This window comes from Coturnix japonica, chromosome 2 (assembly GCF_001577835.2).
Source record: "Coturnix japonica isolate 7356 chromosome 2, Coturnix japonica 2.1, whole genome shotgun sequence".
NCBI lineage: Eukaryota > Metazoa > Chordata > Aves > Galliformes > Phasianidae > Coturnix > Coturnix japonica.
Genome location: NC_029517.1, coordinates 16,902,800 through 16,928,217, shown reverse-complemented (window position 1 = coordinate 16,928,217; position 25,418 = coordinate 16,902,800). Strand labels below are relative to the sequence as shown.

The 25,418-nt window shown below is 36.9% G+C and overlaps 1 protein-coding gene across 2 annotated transcripts in view; it reads left to right on the top strand.

Moving 5' to 3' along the window:
• PLXDC2 (plexin domain containing 2) overlaps positions 1 to 25,418 on the top strand; it is a 225,109-nt gene that overhangs the window by 104,360 nt on the left and 95,331 nt on the right. For both annotated transcript variants that reach the window (XM_032443073.1, XM_032443074.1), the window contains exon 2: positions 12,556 to 12,767. In XM_032443073.1, the coding sequence (XP_032298964.1) occupies positions 12,556 to 12,767 (212 nt within the window). The remainder of the gene's footprint in view (positions 1 to 12,555; positions 12,768 to 25,418) is intronic.

Sequence of the window (25,418 nt, the reverse complement as noted above, 5' to 3'; positions counted from 1 at the left end):
AGCTTATTAGGAACAAAAATTGTGAAAATGTCCTTGAGTAATTTAAATATGACCTCTAGAGTCATATGGTGTTCAGGAATCAGGTAAATCTTGTCACTGTTATGACAATGAATGAAGTCTAGCAGTTGTAGAATTGGTTTTTCATTGCAAAATGTAGAGGGACAGCTTCCAAACCTTACTGTGGTGTCTGTGGCTCTAGATGGGCTGTCAGCCAGTCTGTGGGCTAAAACCTTGGCAATAAACTGCACTAACATACAAATACAAGTCTGCTGTAAAACATGTCTTTTCATGCAATTAATTGGTTCTGTGTCACTGGATCTCAAAGATAGCATATGGAGAACCAGAGCTGACTGCTGGCTCTGTGCTACATCTGGAAAGGTGGAAGAATAGCATATTGAGGTAACATTTAATATGTCCTTGTGAGGAATAAAATCTGCAGTGCGAAGAATGAGGAAAAAACAAGAGGGTGATTTTTCAAATCTGTTTATATGGATATTTCATCAGTCCCTTTCTAACAAAATGAGCCATATCTCAGCTCTATTATTTTCCCAAATCACTTCTTACATGGAGTAGTTTTGTCTGATTAGTAAGCCATAAGAAGGTACGCATTTAAGTACCATTGTGTCCCATAACTTTTAAAGCCCATTATATTCAGACACTGTTCCTTCTTTATTCTTTGAATTTGCCTTCTGACCAGCGAAAATAAAGAACCCAAGCAAGTGCTGAGTAGAAAAGTTAATGTTGCATACCCTGCTGATTACCCAAAAAAGAAAACAAACCTTTCTGCAAAGTGAATCTCTTCCTCTCAGTTTCAGCCCTTCAGCTATTGATGCATGGGCAGGGTTTGAATGCATCTGATTTGACAAGTCTCCCTAATCTGAGCCCCTCTAAGCTCAGCTCCAGTTACAAAATAAGCTCCACCAACATAAGCATACCTGTATCTTTTAAGAAATGTACTGAGCTTTCTTGTATTTGTTGCCTCAATATGTTGTTCCCTACCCTCTGAAATAGTAAAATAACACATTCTTCATGTGATCACAAAAAGTTATTCTTCACTCATTACATAGCTCTATCTTCCACTTAGCAAGCACAAGAACAGCGAAGAGTGTTGTGAATCTGTCTTTTCCTACGTGAAGAATGATGTCATTTGAACTGGCTCATCTCTGCACTGTTTTCAAAACACCATGTGCTTTGCAGTGTAGGAGTGTCAGTCTCTGCCTCCTTGTTAAGAAAAGGCATAGATGAATTGTACCTACACAGTACGTTAGCAAAGCCACTCCATTGGATGAACTGTAAATCTGTTAATGTTCTCACAGGGATGTGAGAACAATGTTTTCACAAGAGTGTTGAGGTAGGATTGGAAGACATACAATAAATAAAAAAGAAATCCAAATTTATTCAGTCTTTTTTAGAACGTGTCTGTCCAAGTAACTAATCTTCATGTAAATTCTTTATCTTATAAGTAGATACCACCCATGCAGCCTTCGTTTTATCTGGGCATGAGAGAAGTGCATCTAGGCATTGTCAAATGTAAAGCATGTTAGCAAATATGCTTGCTTATTTGTAAATTCTAAGACCTGTTTAGAGGAGTTGAGTCCTTCCAGTGCTGTTGGTTGATTTAAAAACTGCAACGTTATGTGCAGTGCAGTGGAAAACATGCTGTTTCTGCACTTCCCTCTCATCATCAGCACAATCCACTCTGCTAGATGTCTGTCTTCTGGGAGAAGATAAAGGCAATATTCAACACACTGTATACTGAGCAGTCCAATTAAACATTAACTAGATAATTCCATTGTTTTGACAAATTTCAAGATTGGTGCAATATTTTCTCTTTTGTTTCTCCATTATCTCTGCCAGTTTTCAAAAAAGATTGTTTCTCTTCTGCCAAACAAAAAAATGCCTTTCTATCATTCGTATCTCTAGTGGCTTAATTCTTATTTTTATCTCTGCATCTCGATTGGTTTGATACAGCTGTTCTATGACTATAAACATACATCTACAACAATTCCTCCTTGCAGTATGATTTATTTATTTTTGTTCCCACATCAAGTGTGGAAATATGGGGGTTTTTTTACCAGAGCTTAAGAACTTTCTTAGCTCTAATTTCCTCATGTTAGTGTGTTAGAAACATGTTTTCCTCCACAGATCTCCTTATGAAGCTAAAATGAGATTTTTTTATTTTATTTTCCTGAAAAGGATCTGAAGGCACTTAGCTATATTTCAATTTCAGCTATAAAATTAATATTTTTTTGATAAGACAGAAAATAGTTTGCTCCTGTACAGTAACAGAGTCTGGAAGAAATAAACAGTTGCATTTGGATAACAAAATAGAATGTAGCTGTTCTCTAGCACTTGCCATCAGTAACACTGGATATGTTTTAAAGAGGAAGACAGTGTCCTTATCCACAGTCTTCTTATAGTGAAATTGATGTATTTATTGACCTATAATGCACCAATACTACAAGAACTTAAGAAATCCAAGCATCTACAGTACACTTGCTTTATAGACTTGGCTTCTACACTTTTTATGTTTAATAAACTTAGATTTCTCCTCCTCTTCTTGGAAAGTTGAAAGGTTCTGATTTCTCTGATGGCAAGTCTTGCACAGAGCCAATTTTTTAGTACTCCATTACTGGAGATTTCCATGTTAGAGCACTTACTGTATAAAATCACTGTTTGGGAGTCTTTAAGAATATGGATATGGTTGAATGGGTAAGGCAAAATATTTTCTTTTAATTTTTATTTTATTTTTTTACTATTGTTTTGGAACAATAAATACTGAAATTAGAGAACTAGATAAATACATGGAGAAATTTATTTTGAGCAGTAATTGTGTGAGAAGAGGCAGCAAAACAATTTTAAAGCTCTTCTTTAAAAAAAATAAAGTAATGATAATAATAATCTCTGTCACTTCTTGGCTGCATCATCTCTACAGAACTGGCCTAAAGAATAAAACAACATAAGCATAATTCAGTGTATCTGTAAAGCCAAGAAAATTAGGTCAAAGGCATCTTGAGAATTTTAAAGTGCAAACATTTAATGTATTTGTCAATCACTGCTGACCTAAGCAAGTAACCCCACCACATAAGCTCAGTGAGACTATCTTAATTTCTTTGACCTTTAAAGCAACTCTGTTTTTCGAAATGCTTATTTACTACTTTTACTTTTTGCAGGTTGTATATGAGAACTATCTTGATACCACAGTATAGTAAGGGCTGGCACTGAGCCTTACATTTTAATAAATGTGTTAATTAATTCCCCAAATGATCTATTTACTTGCAGCTGGCATAGTCTCTGTAAATCCTAAATCACTGTTGGTCCAGGAAAACTTCAATTGCAGAAAAGGAAAGAAGAAATAAACATTTCTTTATTTAATCCATAGTGGAAAAAATAGAGGGTTGCATTTTAAATTTTATCTGAAATCACTTTGAGAGTTTTAGCTTTGAGCTGGAACAATGTCTCCACAAACAGCTGTAAATTTTAACCTTTCAGTCTTTGAAAACTGTTCTTTACTGCCACAGTGGAAGATAAGTCATTTTTCTGCAGTTTTTATAATGTCAAATACTATTGCACTCCCCAGTACACATTTCTGGGCAATTGAAATTGTTTGTTCATTTTCCTGCTTTCCAAATCCTGTGCTCTGTGAAACGACCAATACCACAAACCGCTTCCTTTCTACCACTGAGAGGGAGGCTAAGGGAACTGTGGGCACAGCAGAAGAATGTTTCATGTTCCAGTCACTCCAGGGCTGCATTGCATGATCTGCCTCATTTGAAGATGTTCAGGTTTACTTACATTCTGAGCAGCAACACATTTTATGCGGGCTGTGTTTTGGCCAGTGGCCACATGCTCAGTAAGAAAGGAATTAGGAACAAGTAAGCGGCTTAAGAGTTTGTCCCTGTTTGCAGAGAAAAAGAAAAAAGTTGTTAACAAGATAATTACAGTCTTCCTATGCACTACTGGCATAGGAAGAGTGGGAAACACTGGTTTGTGCACATCCACCAGTGTTGTACCAGGTGAAGAATCATGCCACCTTTCTCATCTTTTTCCACTCTGTTGCTCAGATTTTGATCAATGTCTGTGAGATCATGTTGTGCATAGATGTATGTTTGGATAGCTCCATCATGTTGATATTTGAGCATTGTTTTCCTATCTATACGTCTTCTTTCCTTGTGCCACTAAACATAGTAATGTTGCCTTTGGTTTTAAGGCTGACTTCTCTCTGTGCCTGACTCCAAGTCAACCTGTCAGAGGCACAGCATCATCCTGATGCTGCTGCAGTAAGAGTGCACAACAGGCCAGCTGTGAGCTCGCAGATGTCATCATGGCCAGAGTGTTGTCCCTGGGGTTATTACTCTTGACACGCTACAAAAAGCCAAGCACTGCCTCTGCTAATCCATTTTTCAAGCACCAGGCTTGAATCTCTCTTAGACTCTGACTATCCCTGAGACTAAAAGTGAAGATAACCCTTCTACCAAAATTGTACTTGGTTTGCCTGCTAGAAACAGCATAAATTAGCCAAACAAAAATTGTTTGGCATGTCCTGGCAGAAGACAGCAAATATATGGGACAATTCACGCAAAAAGAGTTCCAGACATATGTTGCAGTTCAAGTTATGAATGACTGTCATTTTTGTATGCTTTTCTCTACTGCCCAGAGACAGAAATTAGACTTACTGATCTGATTGCAAAATTGTCAGTCTAACTTTTTTACTCCATGTTATTAGCTACGAGCATATGCACATTGATTCACGCTTCTAGCCAAGCGGATTGCTTGCTTATCCTAGTTAAGCCTGAATCTTGAAGAGAAGCTGACTCACCATGGTGCTGGCATTCTTTGTCTTTTCTCCAAAATAAAGATGCCTCCAAATAGGAACTGTGAGATGAATGTATTGAAGATAGCACTAAATGTTCGAGTCTGATGCTGGCAATTGTGGTGTAATTTATTTATTGACTGGGAGAGGGGAGGGGAGGGAAGTCTGCATACACTTGTAGATGTTTTATTTCAATAAAGTTGGTATTAGTATTCTCAGGAAAACCCTTGAATCTAGATTGGAAGAGTAAGAATTTACATATAAATAGAATATTGTAGAGTGATCTCAATTTCTCTTAGATTTCTGCTAGCAAGGCATTTTTTTGTTCTTGTTGAATTCTGAAGTTTTTCTTACATGGATAATTTTGTGTCTTAGTGAGAGCTTGTGACATAGTGAGGTTTGGACACAAAACCTGTTTTTCAGTGCTTGAGTTTGATAATCCACAAGAAAATACAGTTTGATTATTTTGAGTTGTGTGCCAGGAAAGCAAGAACGTACAGATATGCTTCCTTTTGCCTTATGTACAGACTTCATATGTAACAAATATCCATCTAGGTTCATTTGGATATCTACATTACCAGTATTTATTGGGAGTGCTAATGTGAATGTGGTTATGAAACTTTCCTATACGTTAAGCAAGCATTAAGTGATGCTAATCATGCTGATTGTCAATAGCTGGAAGTAAAATGCTATCATGAAGAATCCCAGCACTGTTCATTGAATCCAGAGGGACCTGTTATCTTTTGTTCAGGTGGGATTAGGAGAGTCCCTTCTGTAATGCAAACCTGTGTGTTGGAAAAGAGAACAGGAAAGTGGTAACTGGAAGTATTCCTTTGTGGAAACTTAAATCTATAGCTGTACTAGGAAATATTTAGGGATCTCCAGATGAAAAAAGGTTGAAGGCTGGCAATAAAAGAGAAAATTAAGAAAATGGTTGCATTGTATAGCAATGACCAAAACTACACGGGGGAGTCTATAATGAAGTTATGGCAGAAAAGACAAGAAATAATTAAGACACTCCTCACTAAAGTAAAGAGAAGACTCATTCCTATTTTTTCAGTTTGAGAAGCTATTTCTGTTGTGCATTGTACACTGAGATTAGATTCCCTGATCCTTTTCCAGCAACAATAACTGATAGGCACTTATAGCATGCTATTGAATTTTTTCACGCATTCCATGAAGTCCATCTTTCTGACCAGATCTGCTTGAAAGCTTTGGAAAATATGATGTTAGAAACCTACATCTGTAGAGTTTTAAATGAGAACTACACAATTCTGGTTTCTTTGTTTATTTGTTAATGGGGATACTTAGGAGTACTCAGATTAAATTTGTTGTGGTTGGATTTCTAAACCTACTGGTGCTGCTTCTTTTGTAAACCAGAATTGTATAATCAGAGAATGGTTTAGATTGGAACCCTAAAGACCATGTAGTTCCAGCTCTGAGCAGTAGGCAGTGATATCACCTGGTAGAGCATTTTGCTCAATGGCTGGCCTTAAACATCTCCATTGATGGGTCATCCACAGCTTCTCTGGGCAATCTGTTCCAGAGCCTCAACTTTCTCATAGTAAGGAATTTTTTAGTAATGTTTAATCAGAATCTGTTCCCTCTAGTTTGAAAATATTATCCCTTGTCTTGTTGCAGGACGTAATAGAGAGTCATTCTCCATCTTTTTTGTACACTCCCTTTAAAAGTTGGGAGGCTACTGAAAGGTCAATGAAGAACCTTCTGTTCTCATGGCTGGACAAGCCCAGTTACCTCAACCACTCTTCACAAGAGAGGTGCTCCAGCCCTCTGAACCTCCTTGTGGCCCTCCTCTGGATCTGCTCCAACAGCTCCATATCTTTCCTGTTCTGGCCTCAAAAGGGCATTGTTTTTATTATTTTTTTTTATTGTCTCTTTTGTGAAGTTTTTAATAAAAAATAAATAAAATTATCCAATCGTTACCACGTCATACTAAAAGTCAAGCATATCCCTCATTTTTCTTTTTAATCAAGGTCATAAAGACGGGATTTGTACTAGTCTCATGATTCATGCTGGAAAAAGTCTCTGTAATACTGCAGGAAAACAATGTATCTACAGCGTAGAGCTGTTCATAGGCAAGGACAATATAAACTGGAAATTCTTAAATGTGATAGATTTTTTGTGGTACTGTTTATTCAAAATATGAGGACTGTACTTGAATATTCCTCTACTAGAATGTTCATGCTCTGAATAGTCTGTCACTTCATGCCTCCAGTTTTCATAATTTCCACCAAAATCTGGTGGTTTTTCATTTCTACTAATAAAATGGTTGCAGTAGAAATATAGATTCATGAGACACGGTATTAAAATTACTTAAGTTAAAGAAGTATGATGGCATTTTCTGTTTCTTGATAAATAAATCCGTGTATTTGGTATTTGATTTAGCTGGCATTTGAGTTGTGGCAGATTTAGAAAGATAATACTATATCTTGCATGCAATCTGTTGAGTAAAGGTTTCAATACGTATTTCTAGGCTTCTAAAGGGAAAAAAAAAAAATGTTGATTATGGTGCATTTATGAAATTAGTCAAATTGCAGAGCTGGCCTAAATATGTGCAATCATGAAATGTAATTAACACATGTTTTTTCAGAAATGAAATCCTGAAATTCTGATGTACTGAAACATCCCAGAAATCTCTGTTTAACTTCACGGAAGGGGGAAGAAAAAAAAAAAAAACAACAGTTGAATAAGAGCAATGAGGGGCTAAGGATTAAATTATTTACATACTAGAGGTGGTGGTGGTCTTGTTTGTTTCCAAGTAGAGTTTCTTTCCTCTTTGGTAACATTTCAGTCCATTAAAATTTTGCATGGTTCTTTTTCTTGTAGTGAGCTAGAACTTCATTCTAAATGAAACTTGGTGCAGACAAGACTTCAGACTAAAAGCTGTTTTTCTTGTCAAGTTCCACTATTTCATTTTAGTTTTATTTGCTTACAGTTCTTACCTTTCTGTGGGAGGGCAGATTTGTCTAAGAGACTCTCTGTCTCCACCACGGTTAGGTGCCTACTTACCTATCAGAAGATCTTTCAATTATAAGAAAGCCGATCCATAAGAACTGCATTCAGAAATAATAATGTTGTAGTAGACAAACTCCTTTACAACTCATTTGTTGACATTCAGCATTGATTTATGTTAATAATATAAGTACTTAGTAGTTCTGGGTATTTTTCTAGTGTAGGCACATCTTCCTGCCAGTAACCTCAGACTAACTGCACTACTTCAAGAGGCAGCACCTGATGTACAAGAAGATAAAGGTTTCTGTCATGTGTTCCTTGTCAGATTAGACTGCTAAATTAACCTGCAAGTAAAGTTAGTAAGAAAAAAGACATGCTGGGTATGTAGTGGTTTAGGCAGTAGATGTCAAAATCTTTTAAATGTCTTTCTCCATCTGTAAACTTGTACAGAGGGAAATTAGAAGCCCTGGTTTTAGATGTGAGCTGAAGTGAGTCTGTCTGTAATTCTTCCTCCACCCCCTTTCCCATGTTTACTTTTTAAATAATTCTGCCTTAAGCCCATCCAGAACTAGCCCTAACTCAAGGAGGAATCATCTGCAGACATAATTACTTGCATTGCTACTTTTATGAAAACTTCCAGGAAAACTGTTAAAGCATAAAGTCAAGAGACCAGTTTAAGTACAGTCATTATAAAAGTCTGTTTTCACTGCTTCTAAATTGCTGTAGTACAGTATCACTTTGTATACCTTGACACAGATATTTACATAGAACTAAAGAACATAACTAATACTGCTGTTATTACTGCAAAAGCATAGTAGGCCTTGTTGAAAACTATAGTTCCAATGTTAATAGGTTTGAAGGCTTATTTCAGTTCTGATTCTCTGCTCTTACAGGCTGAACAAGCCTCTACTCATCTAGGTTTGCCAATGTTATAATTTCATTATTAATCAGATATTATAGTCCTTGGCTGCTTACCAAATGATTTGAATGATTTGAATGATATGTTCTCCTTCAGTGTTAATTAGTGAGCTCTGAGATCTCAAAGATAAGAGTATAATACTTTACTACACTTCCTCTAAAACGCCTTTTATGTGATTTATTCACTACACAGAGGCTTCAACCAGAAACATGAAATAGTTCTAACGATTTTAGGTTTCTGAATGCTTTTTCTTCATGAGCTGCCTGTATTTAAAATCTGAAAATGTATTTGATCTATCAGTTACTTGAGAATGTGTATATATAATTTATTTCAATTAAAATTACTTAAAAGGAATTACTTAAAAGGAATAGAAAACACCCTGTTTGACTCACTTTGAAATACACATATGTATCTTGTTTATCAGTTTCTCAGTATTAGAGGTATGTCAAGATAAACACCAGGAGCCATGTTGGATCAGAAAAAGGTGACAGGCCTGGCCAGACCCTTTCTTTTCATCTCCAGTAGTTTGACAAAAAGATTTTGTGAAGAGGGTGATCTACTGTAAGTTTCTGTCTTCACTCTTTGAAAACACATCTAGATATTACCTCAAGTTAAGCTTGAGCATCTCCACTCTGCCAGCCCAGGTTCATTAATTACATCTAGGGGTAAAACTGGTAGAAGCTTTCACAGATAATAGTGAAGTTACTTGCTTTAAACTGAAGGTGTTATCAGTTCATACTTTTCATATTTTCTGATATTAGACTTAGAAGTATATAGTGCATTTTTGATATAGTTAGATCAGTGCAAAGCTTCCTGATGTTGATGTGGTTTGTAGCTGTAAAGTAATATTTATCAATGTAGTAGCATGCTAACAGTATGACTTAGAAAATGTTCTACATTTCAAGGGAAAAAATCACAAATTAAAACAGTTGAAGCAGAAAAAATGCTATGCACTGATGAGATCAAATTTTCTCCTATGTGGAATAACCCATACCAAATTTTGCAGGTGCCGTGATGCAATTATGCTGTATAAGAAAAAGTTATGAACTGTTAGGAGATAAGAATGTAGACTTTGCAAGCTACAGGAAATACCCTGATGTGCTCATTTCATTTTTCTCTCCAGCACTGTATTTTTACTATTTACTAGAAAGTAGTTTATGTTATGTTACTAAAACTTAAAGCTTAGATGTAATATTCATTTTTATTCAGGATTTGGGAAGACAAATTATAATAATCCCTTCCTTTACAGGCAAGGCTCAGCCTGAGGTGAATAGGATTTAGAGACCTCCCCTAACACTAGTATTTTCTGTTTTCTAATTTAGATTATTACCTCAGCATTTTAGTTCTTGACCATAAGAAGAGTAGGTTGCAGTGGGAACGCGAAATGAGGGTGAATGTGTCTTTGACTCTTTCTTTCTTCATGTTACTTCCATGGATCATGCCTTTGTTGTTGTGCATCTCAGACAGAAAGCATGTATCTGCAACTATGTCAGATTCTTTTCTATTTGCTAGCTTTTGGGCATCCCTATCCCTGTAAAACTCTAAGTTGGAGCAGGGAGGGCTGCTTTGAATTGGTGTTGATAAAGATAGTGGAGGAGTGATTAAGTTCATCTGCAGAGCTGTCCCTCTGCATCTGGCAGCTGATTGCTTGATGAAGCAGGCAGCAAAGTAGCAATTTATTGAAGACAAGTCTTCTAAGCCTTTTAAGAAAATCAAGGAAACATGTTTCAAAGAGCCACCCATTAAAGGAAAAGAAGCCTGATTTCTCAGGTTCTGAGGAAAGTTATGACTAGAGATTCTTTATTTTGTGTCTCTGTTAAATTCTGAATTCTCTAAGTCACACAGTACTACAACAGCATGTGGTTGAGAGTGATTAAATAACTTAGGAAATAAGTTGATTGGATTTCTGGCCAATTAGAAGGGAGAGGGGGGAAAAAAAAAAAAAAAAGATAACTCAGAGCTTAAATTCTTATGGAAATTTTTTCTGTAATGCAACTCTTGCATTTATTAAGAGTGTAAGTCCCTTGCTCGACCTGGGCCTGACTGCATAAGAAAAATATCTCTGTTTTTTAGGACATTCTTCTCTTTCCTTCATGGAACCCTCCCAGAGCTTTGAGAAGCAGAAGAGGGGTTGTACGGCTCGGGCTGGTCTGGTCTTGTCTCCAGTGTTTGACTACATCCATTTTTCCTCATAATGTTGATATCTACCATTTCCTTTGACCCCAGAAACTGATTTAAAAGCAGTGACTTTCCGCACTTAACGTTTCCTTTTGAGGAGTGGTAACGCTAAAAACAGAATGTCCTGCTGTCATGTGGGTGAAGTTCATGAGAGTTGGCACCATGTAGATGTCACTACAGACAAGGAAGATGGACTGGATGACCCTTAAGGACCCCTTCCAATCCAAATCATCATCATAGTATCATAGTCTTGTGCAGGTTGGAAGGGACCTTAGAGATCGTCGAGTCCAACCCCCCGGGATTCGAGCCTCTGTGTAGCAGAGCGGCACTTCTACCACTTGCGCCACAGGGTGGATTCGAACCCAGGGCCTCCGGTGTTGCAATGCGGCATTCCTACCACTGCGCCACCGGGGCACACAATGATTCTGTGACTAAGATTCACCTGTAGCAATCACTCCTAAACCATCTGTGATGCAGGAAAATGGCATTTATTAATCCTTTGGTAGGTAGTTTTCTATTTTTCCATCTCTTTTGTGTCCAGACAGCATATTTGATACTTAGTATGGAACTTGGAAGTAGCGTCTTTTGCTCAGAAGCTACTGCCAAACTGAAGGAGCAGACTGCTACTGAAAGTGAACTATTTTCCGGTGTATCTCTTCTGTACTGTTTATTTTACTCTTCATTACTTCTATTTTGCCACTAACATTTCATTTAAAGCCTCCAAGTACTGCTCTTAAAACAAGTTTCTCTTATTCCTGGAAAATGCAAAATAGAGCATTCCTCTGCTTCTCCTTTGTGGCCCAGTGCATACAAGGCAGTATGAAAAGCATGTCTGATTTTTAGTGCTAAGTGTGATAAATTACTTGAGCCATACTGTACTCCCTGTTGATGATAACTGAAATAAATTAATAAAAACTACTTTGATTGACTTTTAGGTTGGGAGAGTTGGAAAGTAATTAAGAACTTGTGGATTTGTTTTGGTAGCTATGCCAGCATGAAAAAGTTGTGAACAATATGAATAAACTGCAAAAGGAATATATAAAGCACACTACCCGTCTCCATTGGTGCTTTACAGAGGATATGGTGGGTGCCTGCAGGCTTCAAACACCATTCACGTTTATCAGTTGGTCAGCTTTATTTCTAAACAGGAGCGGAGGTTTATGGGAATCTCATGCCTCTCAGAATGTTTATTTGGATGCCTATCACTGTGGCTTCCAAGCTATTTCCACATAAATTTAGCAGCAGAGGCTAAGTTGATACACAACTTCAGTTCTTCTCTGTCTCCTTTATTTTAGGGCATCAGTTTCTTTCAATTAGGTGCTTATTTTTCTTGCATTCGTTTCATTTTGGAAAGTGGCACCTATGGGTAGACAAGTGTTAATGTTATAAGATGGAAAACTTTTCCTAGACTTAAAATAAGCAGGAAAACATATAGGATGGTTAGACGAGCCTACAAAACCTAGTCCAAATTATTGTTTTTTTCTCAGGTATTATATGCTGTTTATTCTTTCAGACTATTATGGTTTTGTTGGTTCATCAGAGAGATAATTAGCTATTCTACAGAGTAGTTAAAAGCATTTATAAAAAGTTTAATGTTACTATGTTTTAGATTATGATTAGTAAAGGATAGTCCCAGCTGATTTATAATCTTGTTGTTTTGTTTCTCAAACAGGTGTGCTTTATGAAGTTGTTCAGAGCTTCCCTGGAGTGGAAGAAAATGTGCAAGTGGATGCACGTGTAAATAGCCACAGGTGGAGAAGGCACTCAGAGTCTCTTAAATCAGTCAACACTAACAGAGCCAGTATGGGGCAGGATTCCTCTGAGCCAGGTGGTTTCACAGATCTGTTGCTTGAAGAGGGACATGAGAATGCCACCCAGATTGAGGTAGAAATTCACTTTTTATTTTACTTGTTTTTGAATGGAGGGGGTGGGAATAAGTCAAAAGGTGAGTTCTTCAATACATTCAAGCATTGAATCTAGCCTTGTGATTGTGTATCTGTCCCTGCAAGCATGTGGAAATTTGTTTTTCCTCCTGCTCTGGGAATGGAGTACATCCCTCCTGATTTCTGTGAAGATCTTCTTGAAGTTGTCTGTCTCTCTGGAAACCAGTTGTGAAAAGTTCTGTTATAGCAGTGCTTTTTACTTATCTGGAAAAGGAAGCAGTATACCCAAAACAAACAAAAAAACATAGGAATCTTGAAAGTTAAGTACCTCCATCTGTGAGATTTTTGTCTTGTCTATGTGAAGAGTAATTATTAGAAATGGAAAGAGACTCTAGAGAGATGAGAAGTATTCTATGTCAGATGTTGAAAGTATTTCCCCATTAGTTTATCCTCCAGGAAAGAAAATGGATGAAATTCATCTAAGGGAAATCTTGAGTTATTACTCCTATACTTTAGGATTTAATTTAATCTCTAATTGCTAGTTTAGAAATTTAAAAATGAACTGGCTGTATTAACATTCTTTTGCACACAGATAATAACTGTAAATAATTATTGTATTAGTGCTGATTATTTTTTCTTTTTTAAGTACTAGTATTAGCTGTTTTCCAATTAATAAAATCTCCATTGTGTTTATCAAAAAAATACAGCTTGTAGTAGACTATACTTCAAATTTTCAATCTTTGCTTCCGAAGCTTCAGTGCTTTATTTTTTTTCCATTGTTGATGAGCTCATTCTCAAACACAACAATTTTTAGGTTTAAGATTATAGACTTACACAATAAGGAATGCAATGTAAAACTTGTCTGTCAACATGATGATGCGTCAAAGTATTAACTCCTTTCTCAAAGGTGTGTTTTGTGGTTTCTTTCTTTTCTTTTTTAATTTGATTTAAAATGATTTGTGTTTTTTGTTGTGTATGTTTGGTTTGGTCTTTTTTTTTGCCTCTCCATTCCCTACTATCTAACCATACTTGTAGCAGCTCACTCTAGCACAAAAGAGTTCAATCCTGTTTCTAATTATTTTAGCACGTAAAGTGGAAGGTGTCTTGGATACAGGAGTGTTTCTGTGGCTGACTTTTTTTTTTCCATGGCTCACATGCAGATCTGTATGCGTTGTCTTGTGTGTCTCCAGTCCGTTGAGTGCCATGCTCTTATAGAATGAAATGGGTCAGAGCTGCCTCCCTAATACTTGTGTTTGGCAACTTTTGGGAGAGAAATGAATGCTGGAAAATGGATGTATATTGAATGATGGTTTTTCCGTAGCTGTTTTTCCTGCCTGATTAATGGCACTGCAGAGTCTTAACCTCAAAAGTATACAGTCTCTACTGAGTTTAACTTCAGGTTCTGTGCGCCCCTATATCCCTTGTCTAGTCTCCCTGGCAAAGTAAAATAACTGAATTCTGTTCTTGCGCATTATCAGATCCTTTTGTAAAATCCCTGCTACAACACACAGGCTCTTTACAAAAAGAAGTGAAATTTGGTGTCTGGCTTTGCAGAAGATGTTAAATGTATGACCAGAATTCACAGCAGAGGAATCCAGATGTTACAGTATTCTGCAGCTTAGGAACTCATCATGCTGGAGAGTATATTGATTTATTTTTTTAAACTCTTCTTCTGCATGTGTTGCTGGTCTTCTGGGAGAAAATCCAGAGAATGAGTATTACTTGTCACTCATATTTAATGACGCTGCAGTGTTATAACACTTCTTTATCACATGTACTGTTATGTCTGAGTTATTGTGTAGACTTTCCTTGCATGTGTGGGAGAATCTTCCACTAGAAGCCTGATTAGTAATGAACATATCTTTTAATTTTTGTTTGTTCTTCCTTACACTGATGAATTTACTATCTACTTAGATTTTACTTTCTTTTAAAAAAGGCAATTAATTTTTGCATCTCCTTTAAAAATAACTCAGAATGTTTCCTGTGAGATCAAATCCTTACAGCCATCATGTGGCAAATGATAAAATCCATCTGTGTGTATGATAGCTTGTGTCCTTTAGCTTTTCTTGATGTCTCAAGGCAGTGAGATTGCTTTAGTTTTTCCCTTAGAATAGCACCATTCCAAGTCTCCGGAATCCATAAATTATTTTAAGATCATTGGAGTATGAACTTCAGACCTTCAAGAGCAGCCTCAAGAAAATGCACTGTTGGTCAGTTAATCATGTTTTTGCGGGGTGGACATGCCCCCATCCTGAAGGATGATAGTGGTCACATTGTCTTATGCTGATCCTCTGGTCTGCGAGCCTGAACAGTGCAACCACTTGGCATGCCAAGAATGTTCACTGTCACCTTTCTCAGCTTTGTTTGACCTTCTTTAGGAAGGAACTCATGCAAACTGATGCATCAGATGTTTTCTTAAATAAGTCTTTCTCTTGAATCAGACTCTCTGGAAGTTGAAACATATGGCAAAGATAAGCTCAAGCATTGGATGTATTCATATTGTGTGCAGAACTGTTGGAAATGGGCATGGCCTTCAGAAGGAGGTGATGGGACTTTCTCAGAGGTCTATCCTGTTGTTGGAGGACAGGAACTGCTTGGTCCAAGGTGGAGAATGGTGGCAGCAGAAACCAAAACTGATAGTGATAAGAAAAAGGCAAAGGGCAGGAAGAACACCTTTGTGCTGCAGAGTAGATCTTCTGTGTGTATGACATCTATAGACTTTCTGGAGAGCTGACAGTGAGCTGGAGATAATAAGGTAAGATTAATTTATAGCAAATGATTATCATAAACACATAAAATGGTATGAGATTATGAAAGTACTACTTCCTCTTAGTTTAATAGGATTTTTAATAATGTGCCAGTTAGAGACTAGGATGTTTTAAATCTAAAAAGTTCTCAAGGGTGGAGGTTGGTCCCATCTGCTTTCTGGGGCCCAAGTTAGTACATGTTTTAATGTTTGCATTTTTACTACATAATATAACCAGAACAAATGAGTGAGACCTTAATAAGCGTGGAAAGGGGTAAGATGCTGTCTTGTACAGATGGACATAAATGTTACAGCCCTGGAAAAATCCTTGAAGAAGATGGCATTTAGATGACTGGGAAATATATTGTCAGCAGAATGAACTCTGAAAATGCAGTATTGTGGTGATACAGAGCAAACAGATTGACTTCTTGGCCCTTTTAAAAGCTTTGGAGTGTTCCTCTTTAAAAAATGAGAGCCTCTGCTGATAAGGCTTATATAGGAGAAATATGAAGTGACTACTGCTGTTTCTTTTTTATTATTATTATTTTGTTTTGTTTTCCCCCTTCCAATCTATTTTGGGATTCCTCCTCACAATCTTGAGAGTCAGGGTTGATTGGCTTTGTTTTTGTTTTTGCTTGTTTGCTGAGTAAATTACCTCTTCGTTACTGTGCTCAGAAAATACAGAAGTGCCTTTTATTTATGATAAACAAGTCCAGGAAATGCAATGGGTAGGCTAGGATTTGTTGTTGCAATCGCTATATGTCCTTGAAAAAGTAATGAGCATGAAAATAAGTCTCACTAAATATGTCTAGTTTAACGTATCTTCTTTCAAACAAGTATAAAACTGGGACAAATATACTTTCTTTGCCTGTTCTCATAGAAGTATGGTTATTAAGTAATTGACTTTATTTTAACAGTGTTAATGCTTCTAGTTAGATTCATGATCGCATTTTGACCTTCACGTTAATAGCTGAAACGCTGTAGTTATGCAAAGGTAATGAAAGCAAGTAGCAGAGATTCTTGTTCCTCTTTTACTAGAAGAGGAGCTGATCCTTGAAATGCATCTAGTGTGGATGCCAGATTCCTACTACCTGTGCAGATGCTTTCTTGTTTTGCCACAGTACTCTCTAATATAGGAATGGCCACAGGGCACTGAAAAGAGAGGCTTAATAATGTGTTAATATATGATTATTGTCACACAAAATGTGACATATTTTTTCAAAGTCTAGAATACTTGCTGTTTTCTAGGTGGTGACCAGTCATTGTATAAGAGCTCTGTACAGAGATTATTCTCCAGCATTTATAATTTTGGTATCATTTTTTTCCAGATATTCAGCCAAGCGGCTCCAGGCACAGACTTTAAAATGATTTCTAGAAAGACTGCTTTGCTTTACCGTTCCCTTTCCCTGATTCTTCTGACAGCTTAAACCACAGTAAACTATGCAACGCTGAGAAATAAAATGCTGAAAATTTGAAGTGAAGCTATCTGTAACATACCGTATACACTGTTAATAGCATATGGTTACAAATTTTGCAAAACAAGTGTGGGGCATTAGTTACTGTGGAACTTCTCATTTTATAGAGATGCTACATCAAAACAAACTGCATCTTTCACAATCTTAAAAAAGAAATCCAGCAACAAAATAATAGGTTAAAGTGAAGTCGGGGTTAAGCTGACTGCAGCTAAGCTAGTAGTAAGGTTTTATTGCTTTTCAGCATGAAAACAGGGAGGGAAAAAAAAAAAAGTAAGGTTTTAATGTAAGGTTTTAAAACAGAATGAACGATACTTTAGAAGATTCAGTTCTATGCATGAAGCAGTGTGTTGAACACAATATGTCAAATCAAACTTGGCTGTTTCTTACTTTACTCTCTATCCCTGTCCATAATAATTGTGGATATGACTGATAACTGTTTTGTGTACTGCTTTCAGCTAAAACAGTTGATGCTAACAGAGGGCACTCTTATTTTTCTCTACTTTCTTTAGTTTCTCTAGATGTTGTTCGAAGTGTACATTTTTAGCAATCCTTGTAATTTAGACCTGGAAAGCATCCTGTCTGTCAGAACTCTGGTGGATTCCTTACTGGCAGTGCACGTATGCTAAATTTTGCATTTTCTCCAGGAGTTACTGTTCAAAAAGAGGCTTCTCCCTTATCAGTCCCAGTCCCCTGACAGCACTGAAGATGTCTGATTCTGACTGGCAAAAACAGCAGAAGGGATTGAGTGTGACAACCTTTGGGATTTGAGAGTAATTGTTCTCAGCTACTGGCAGTGATGTTAGCATGCCCACTGCTCTACTCTTACTGCAAGTCTGAGCAAGGAAAAAATACTGGTTACGATTAAATTCCACTCAGCTGAACAAACGATAAGGTGTTCCTGGAATTACTGCTCCAGTGCACTGTATTAAAAGTAAAAAAACTTGTGCATAACTGTGTGAAGTCTCAAAACTAAGCAGTATGGTAATTGCACAGAGGGCTGCTAGTTTGGCCAAGCCCACTTCTATCTTGTTTCTATATATGTTTCTGTATATACATACATGCATGTGATATAGTATATGTGGGGTTTTTCTATCACAATCTTTTATTGCAAGTTCTGTTTTAAGAAATCAAATTTAACTGATTTAATATGGTTACAGCTACTCAGGCTACTTGCAAACTCATTGTCATAACAGTTACGTTAATAATTACCGAATTGTGCTATTTTTGTGCATAAAGGACTCAGGAGAAGGAAGGAAAATGTGAGCTTCCTTCTTAGGTTGTAAATGTTTTCGTGATTTTTATTTATTTTAAATCAGAGTGAATACATAATTTTCTGGGCTAAAAGCATTGTCACAAGATACATATTTTATGGTTAGATATTTATTGTAGTAGGATCTACACCAATTCAGACTCTGCTTGTCTTTGACTATTTTATCTTAAACATTATATAAAACGTAGTTCCTTCACTGACTTCAGGGAGCATAACTTAGCCTAAAGTCTGCTGGAATGTGCATTCATGCTGCTGATGTTTCTGTAATGTTTTAGAGGATTAAACAAGTACCTCACCTGATTCCTCTCTTTCATACATCATTACACTGAAAGTGCTGGAACTCACTAACCATTAATGTTGCACATGCCTAATCTTAAAAATTCAGAAAAATTTTTGAAACTTAAATTTCATGGTAGTTATTAAACCCAGAGGTACTTCCTGAAAGGCAGATTAGTGGACCTTGATGGACGGATCAGGGGGAGGAAATTGGTACTGCCTGTGACTTCTATTCTATTAGGGATCTGCTTCCAAATCTGGGACTGGACTAAAAGAATGTCTGTTCTGAGAAAGTACTGCTGCTCTTGTGCCTTCTTGGCACTGCATCTCTAAATCAAATGTCTTTTCTTTCCCCACAATGAGAAGCTGAAAGATGAAAACTGAAATTTAGGATTTACAGCAGGAATCTTCTTGGGACATGCTGGAGTTCAGTGAAACAATCATAGATATCTCTTGGCTTTTCTATCTAGCAGTCAGCCCTGAAAATAAAAAGCTTTGTATTCAATTGTCATATTAAATTCTGAGAACTAGAATATGCTCTTTAAATGTTTAAGTGTTAAAATCACTTAAGGATACGATGTATATGATTGTCTATCAGTATTTCTAAACAGCTTTTACTATGCGCAGAAGAGTTTGTTGCTATTGAGAACTCAGCTGACATTTTAAAATGTTCACATTCAAAACTTTCAAGAAATTACTCCAACTAACAACGTCATTTTAACGAACACATCATTTGATCTCAACAAGTCTCCTTTTCCTCAAATTGAGGGGTAAAAAATATTTTTTTTACTTTTTTTTCAGATTATGTTCTCAGTCAAATACAAGTTTCTGTAAATTATTGCTATAATCCAGCACTTCATTGATTATTTTTAATATCTACAACAACAAAAAAGAGCTAGAAAGTGATTTTTTTCTCAAATCTGTACTGGTGATGTGAAACAACCAATCCTCTGCTCTCACTGATTCAAAATTGTAGTCCTTTTTACTAAGTCAGAACAAACAGTATGTCATTTGCAACTAGAATTAGAATCTGGGATCATCATTAATTTTTTCTTCCCCACCCCCCTCCCCCCGACTTGTCCAGCTGAAGTTTCTACTGGTGTTGTCATACTTCCTGGCTAGCCAACAGACCCATATGTCACTGTCTTGTTTCCTGTCAATTGCAAAAAGTTAAACTGGACAAAAATTTAATATATATCTTTATATTGGATTTGTTAACTGCTTAAATCAAAGCAATTGTGACACGTGCATTGTGATGGTCTTTAGATGGACTTGAATTCATTATCAACCCTGCAATAAGTGCTGAAGAAATGATTGTACTGGTATTTTCATTTTTCTCAATCTAAAGGAATGATGATTCTACTACTCACTCAAATATAGCTGAAAAAATAAAAAGGTTAATACTTGAGGGATCACTTGCTCTCTTTCTTTTAAACTTCCATGGAGGAAGAGGGGGAAGGAAAGAAATTTAAAAATGAGTTTTCCTTTCTCCTATGTAAGGGAATTTGCAATTCTCCATGGTAATCCTTTGTTCATTTCCACATGCTTAGCTGTGTTGGCATGTGTGGTGTTTAACATTCTGATGATAATGACTTTTTACAGCAAGGAAGGATGCAGGGGATTTGTAATTTAATGGAATCTGCCTTTGAATTTTCTTGATGATAATACTTCACATTTCTGTTTCCCTCTTCATCTCCATGTTCCTAAAGCACATTACAATTACTCCAGAATCACTGAATTCATGACTGAAAAGCTATGGGAGGTATCAGTGACAGGCTTACATTTTTTTTTTTTTTTTTTTCCTGAATTCTTTCAGTCATGCACATCACAGCCTTAGCTTGCAGAATTTGGCTGAAAATAGAATCAGCTAATAGAAGCAGTGTTAGCTGTGGCTGTGTGCATTGGGTAGGTTGCTCCACTCACTTCCTTTCTGACCACTTTCAACTTGGAGTGCCTTCACAAGGGATACAGCAAATACAAAAATAGATAAGAATTAAAAAATGAGATAGAGACCATGGGAACTTAAGAGGAAATTCAGTTGTCTAGCCTTAAGTGCCTGGTAATATTTTTGGCAGAAAGGTTATGCTGGATGTTTTCTTTTTGCATGTGCAGAATACAGGTCTTCTAAAGGATTTGAACCATGTCTTACAGACTTGCATGGTACTGGGTTCTTCTTGTGCTTAGAAGTTGCATCTCAGCCCTGGTCAATACAGGCAGTATTTGGATTGTTTTGCTCTGAAGTGTGTTGAGCTGTGTTACCTACAGTAACCGTGTTTGATTTCCAAAGAGCTATAGAAATCTGAGCAACAGCTTCATAATTTATTCATATCTATCTTTTCCTCTAAGGTGTGAATGAAATCTGGTATGTTCATTGTGGATTTCACCCAGCTTTATGTTTTAGTAATTAATGATTCAATAATGTTATATGTGGGAGCTAATTTAGAAAGTGATTGACTTGTAGTTTTGGTTGCAATCTGTTTAGATGTTATGATCTCTAGAGAAGTCGTGGTAGTGCAGTTCATTCTTAAGCACCCAGGCTCTAGGATGAGCATGCTACGGTCTGAACAGCATGGTTTCAATAGGGAGTCACACTGAGTAATGTGAAAACTTCAAATTAGGCATTATCCTTACTTTAGTCACCTTTGACTGAATTTTACAAGAAGAAAAGCTCTGCTTTAGTAAATGAGTGTTCCTGTTTGTATCAACTTAATGTCTGTCACTCATTCTTACAGCCTACTGCTTTATATTTTCAGCTGTGACTCCTGAAATGTGTCATTAACTGTTCAGGAATTACAGCACATGCAAATTTGGAGGCAGCTTCCTGAACTGACGTACAGAAAGTCTTGGTCAGCTTAAAACTGCAGCTCCTGCTATTAATTTGATTGCCCAGAGCTTTAACACTGTTTATCCTGATTTGGGTTTGCTGTCTTCCCTCCTTTTGTGAGGCCTTAGGGTGACTGAGTCTTGGCTGTTCTGTTTACCTTGTCATCACTTCTAGTTAAGAAGGGATATGGAAGACTTACCTATTCCATCTTGAATGTGCGCTGGAGAAGAAATAGGCTAGAATCATTTGAAGATGCTGCAATACCTGCATCCAAAGGAAAGAAAGAAGAACAAAACAAAATACAGGATGCTGTTAAACTGATCTTATGCTGTATCATGAGGAAAAAATAAACACTGTATAAATGGGGTTGTAGGTATGTCACAGTATTTACACCCCCTTCAATATAAGGACAGGCTGAGAGAGCTGGAGCTCTTCAGCATAGAGAAGAGAATGCTTCAAGGAGACTTCGCAACAGCCTTCTGGTATCTGAAGGAGGCCTATAGTAAAGCTGAGAAGTGACCTTTTAGAAGGGCGTGTGATGACAGGACAATGGGAAGTGATTTTAAACTGAAAGGGAGTAGACTTAAACTAAATATGCTATAGTTTAGGCCTGGTACTTAGTTTTATTACATTTACAATCATTTTTAGAGTTTCAATTTTATACATACCTAAAAATGAATAAAATAAACTGATGTTTAATAATCACAATAAAATAAATGTACTGATTTCATAGTAATTTTATTAAAATGTCTTCCATTTATTTTCATGTTAGGGGAGGGGATGGTGCATAGCAGTCAGAGGCCTATTGTGAGAATTTCTCAAAGTCCTACTCCAACAAATCAGAAACAAAACTGCATGATAAACATTTCTCTACTGTAACTGATTTGTGAGTTACTTGTTCTTTTTTATTTTTTTTTCTCCTTTAAGTAAGATGTTGCAGAAACTTTTGCTCTTTTGAAGATTGTCTCTCATGACAAGACACTCTAAGGGCCTTTGTAAAACTGCTGTAATAACCCCTAAATAGGCTGGCTGTTTTCTAGCTATCCCCAAGAGGGAAGCTTCCTTTCAGAAGGAGCTGAATATCATGAAAATGGCAGTGGCACCAAGCTAACTCTTTACAAAACCAGAAAGACTAAATGGCTTTTTGGATTAATAACAGGTTTATGGCTTCATTCTCTGCCAGGTTGTTTGTCAGCATGTGTGATTCTCCATTATAGGTTTGTCAGACACTCAGACAGGAAAGTGCAGTTTAAAATCCTTGGTGCTTAAGCTCCAAGTTGATACAGAGCCATAGAAATCCATATGCATGCAAAGGGACAAAAGTCATGAGCTCAGGGCTTATGGTTTGAGCCCAGCTGATGGTATCATTGAGTGTTTACCGAAAGAGACTCCAGATACAAATCTGCGCACTTCTAGGACTCAGTTTCCTCGGAAAATCTCATTATGTGAGGACTCATCATGTACCTGGATGGAATTTCTGTACTTTGTGGGGAACTCATATGGTCTATTCTTAGAGAATACAGTGTGAGATGAAGTTCTTAATGCCACTGTGTGCAAATAGAGGATTTCCTCTTTTGCTAGGATGTGCTTCTCTCATTCATTAGACATGATATTCTAAGTAGATATGATGTTCAAAATAGATTTTTGCTAATGCTTATGCAATCAATGGCGAAGTTCACAGGCTGTATTCAGTTTCCTGGTGGCTTCTGATGTGAATGACATGGGGTCTGTCTGTCTTTACAAAGTAATTCCCTCATCAGATCTTTAAAGGAAGGGGGTTTGGGGAGAGGGGGATGAAGAAAAAACAACCATAAAACATAATAAAAGACTGTGGCTTTGCGGGTGTGAAAACAAGGCAGTTTTGTAAATTTTATATTTCCTGAGATTCATACACAGCAAATGTTTTTGTTAAGAAACTGACCAGCAGAGGTTATCCTTGATACAAAGCACTTATTAAATGAAATCAGTATTTGTGAGCATCAGAGAACTCCTTATAACAACCATGCTTTCTAGAAAGCAGCCACTATATGTATTCTCCACAAGCCTTCCATGCAGTAGTTAGTGTGCCTTCTATCTTGTGAAATTAGTGCTTTTACTCTGTGAAAGGTCAGGGAGCATCTGATCCTATAAATCTTTAAAATTGTATCACTGCTGTGTTACAACTATAATTGCATGCTTTGTGTTAAAATGCAGTTAAATGAAAGCAGCATGTTAAGTGTCTTTTTTGTTTTGTTTTCCATGACCTTAATCTACCTATTAGGATTGCATCTCAGCATCGACAGTCTTTTCCTATGCTCCCTCATTTCTCCTGCTAATGGCTGTAATGCTTGGTAGGGCTGAGCATGCACATGCATCTCTTTCAATCCAAAGCAAAGCTAGAGGTTTGGCAGAGTGGCCTTTGAGGGGTTCTGAAGAGAAAGATTTGAGAGTCTCAGCTGATAAAAGATTCAACATGAGCTGGCAGTGTGCTCTTGCAGCCCAGAAGACCAACTGTATCCTGGGTTGCATCAAGAGAAACATGAACAGCAAGTTGAGGGAGGTGATTCTGCCCCTCTGCACTCTTGAGATCCCACCTGGAGTATTGTGTCCTCCACATAAGAAGGACACAGGGTTCAGAGGAGGCTACAAAGATGATCAAATGCATGGAACACCTCTGCTACGAGGATGGGCTGAAAGAGCTGGGCTTCTTCAACCTATGGAAGAGAGGTTCTAAGGAGACCTTATAGCAGCCTTCCAGTACCTGGAGGGGGCCTACAGAAAAGCTGGGAAGGTATTTTTTATAGGGGCGTGTAGCAACAGGCCAAGGGGAAATGGGTTTTAAAATGGAGAGGGTAGATTTAGACTAGATATCAGGAAGAAATTCTTTACCTTGAGGGTGGTGAGACAGTGGAACAGGCTGCTCAGAGAGGTTATGGACACCCCAACCCTGGAGGCATTCAAGGCTAGGCTGCATGTGGCTTTGGGCAGTTTGGTCTAGAGGAAGTGTCTCTGCCCATAGCAGAGGGGCTGAAGCTAGATGATCTTAAAGATCCCTTTCAACCCAAATCATTCTATGATTCCAGAGTCCAATGTCCCATGTCACTTCCGTACTGCTCTCTTGCACCGTTTTTATCTGGTGGCTACTAATAACATGCAGAATGGTAAGATTAATTTTCTCATGAAAATACAAAAATATTCAGCAATTAATTATAGCTTTATTTTACTGGGGTTATAGGCCATGATGCAGAGAGGGAGTAAGGAAATAACTAGTGCTGAGTGAGACTGGTACAAATAATGTTGGGGAAACTGGATTTGTTGTCTGCATGCAGGATAATCTTGCTGCTGGCTTGTTTTAATAGAAAGGGTGTTCTATTTTCTTCCATGAAGTGAATTACTAGGACTAATTTTCTTCATTAGGGAAATACTTTTAATTGCTTACTCATTTCCTCCTTCGAAATTTCCTGATCTTTTTTTTATTATGTTTGTTCTCTCCCTGAAAAATGTTCTTTAATTGCCTGTTTTCTCCTTCCAGGGTTTCTGTTTTATTGTGCAAATGCAAATTTTAGAAAACATAATTAGACAATTACAGATTAATTTCATAAGCTATTTCTCTATAAATACTCATATTATATTAGAATTAGAGTCAAATTTATGAACATAGTGTTTGATTATGAATTTTCTCAGTACTGATTTTTGGGGCAAAAACCAGAAGCACTTTAATTTCATTAAAAGTATGCATAGTCTGCAATATTAGCAATAGTTGGGCAATAATTAATTTTGTTAAAAACCATACACCAGTTCCTGTTTTTCCAGTGACAAAACTAAACATCTATGAAGTTTTAACTTTGTATCCGTTATGGTTTCAGAGTTCCTTCATTGAGGTGTTGTCTCAATGGAAATCTGACAACATCATTTCAGTATTTAGAGTATTTAAAAGAACAGTTGTGTTTTCATAGACATGCAGTCTAATTATCTTCAATTACAGGTAGCAACAATTAATAGCAACTATTTCCAAATAGTTTCCTTGGATTTTGTTTTTTTCTGGTCAAAACCAATTATTTAAATTTTCAAGTAAATACAGT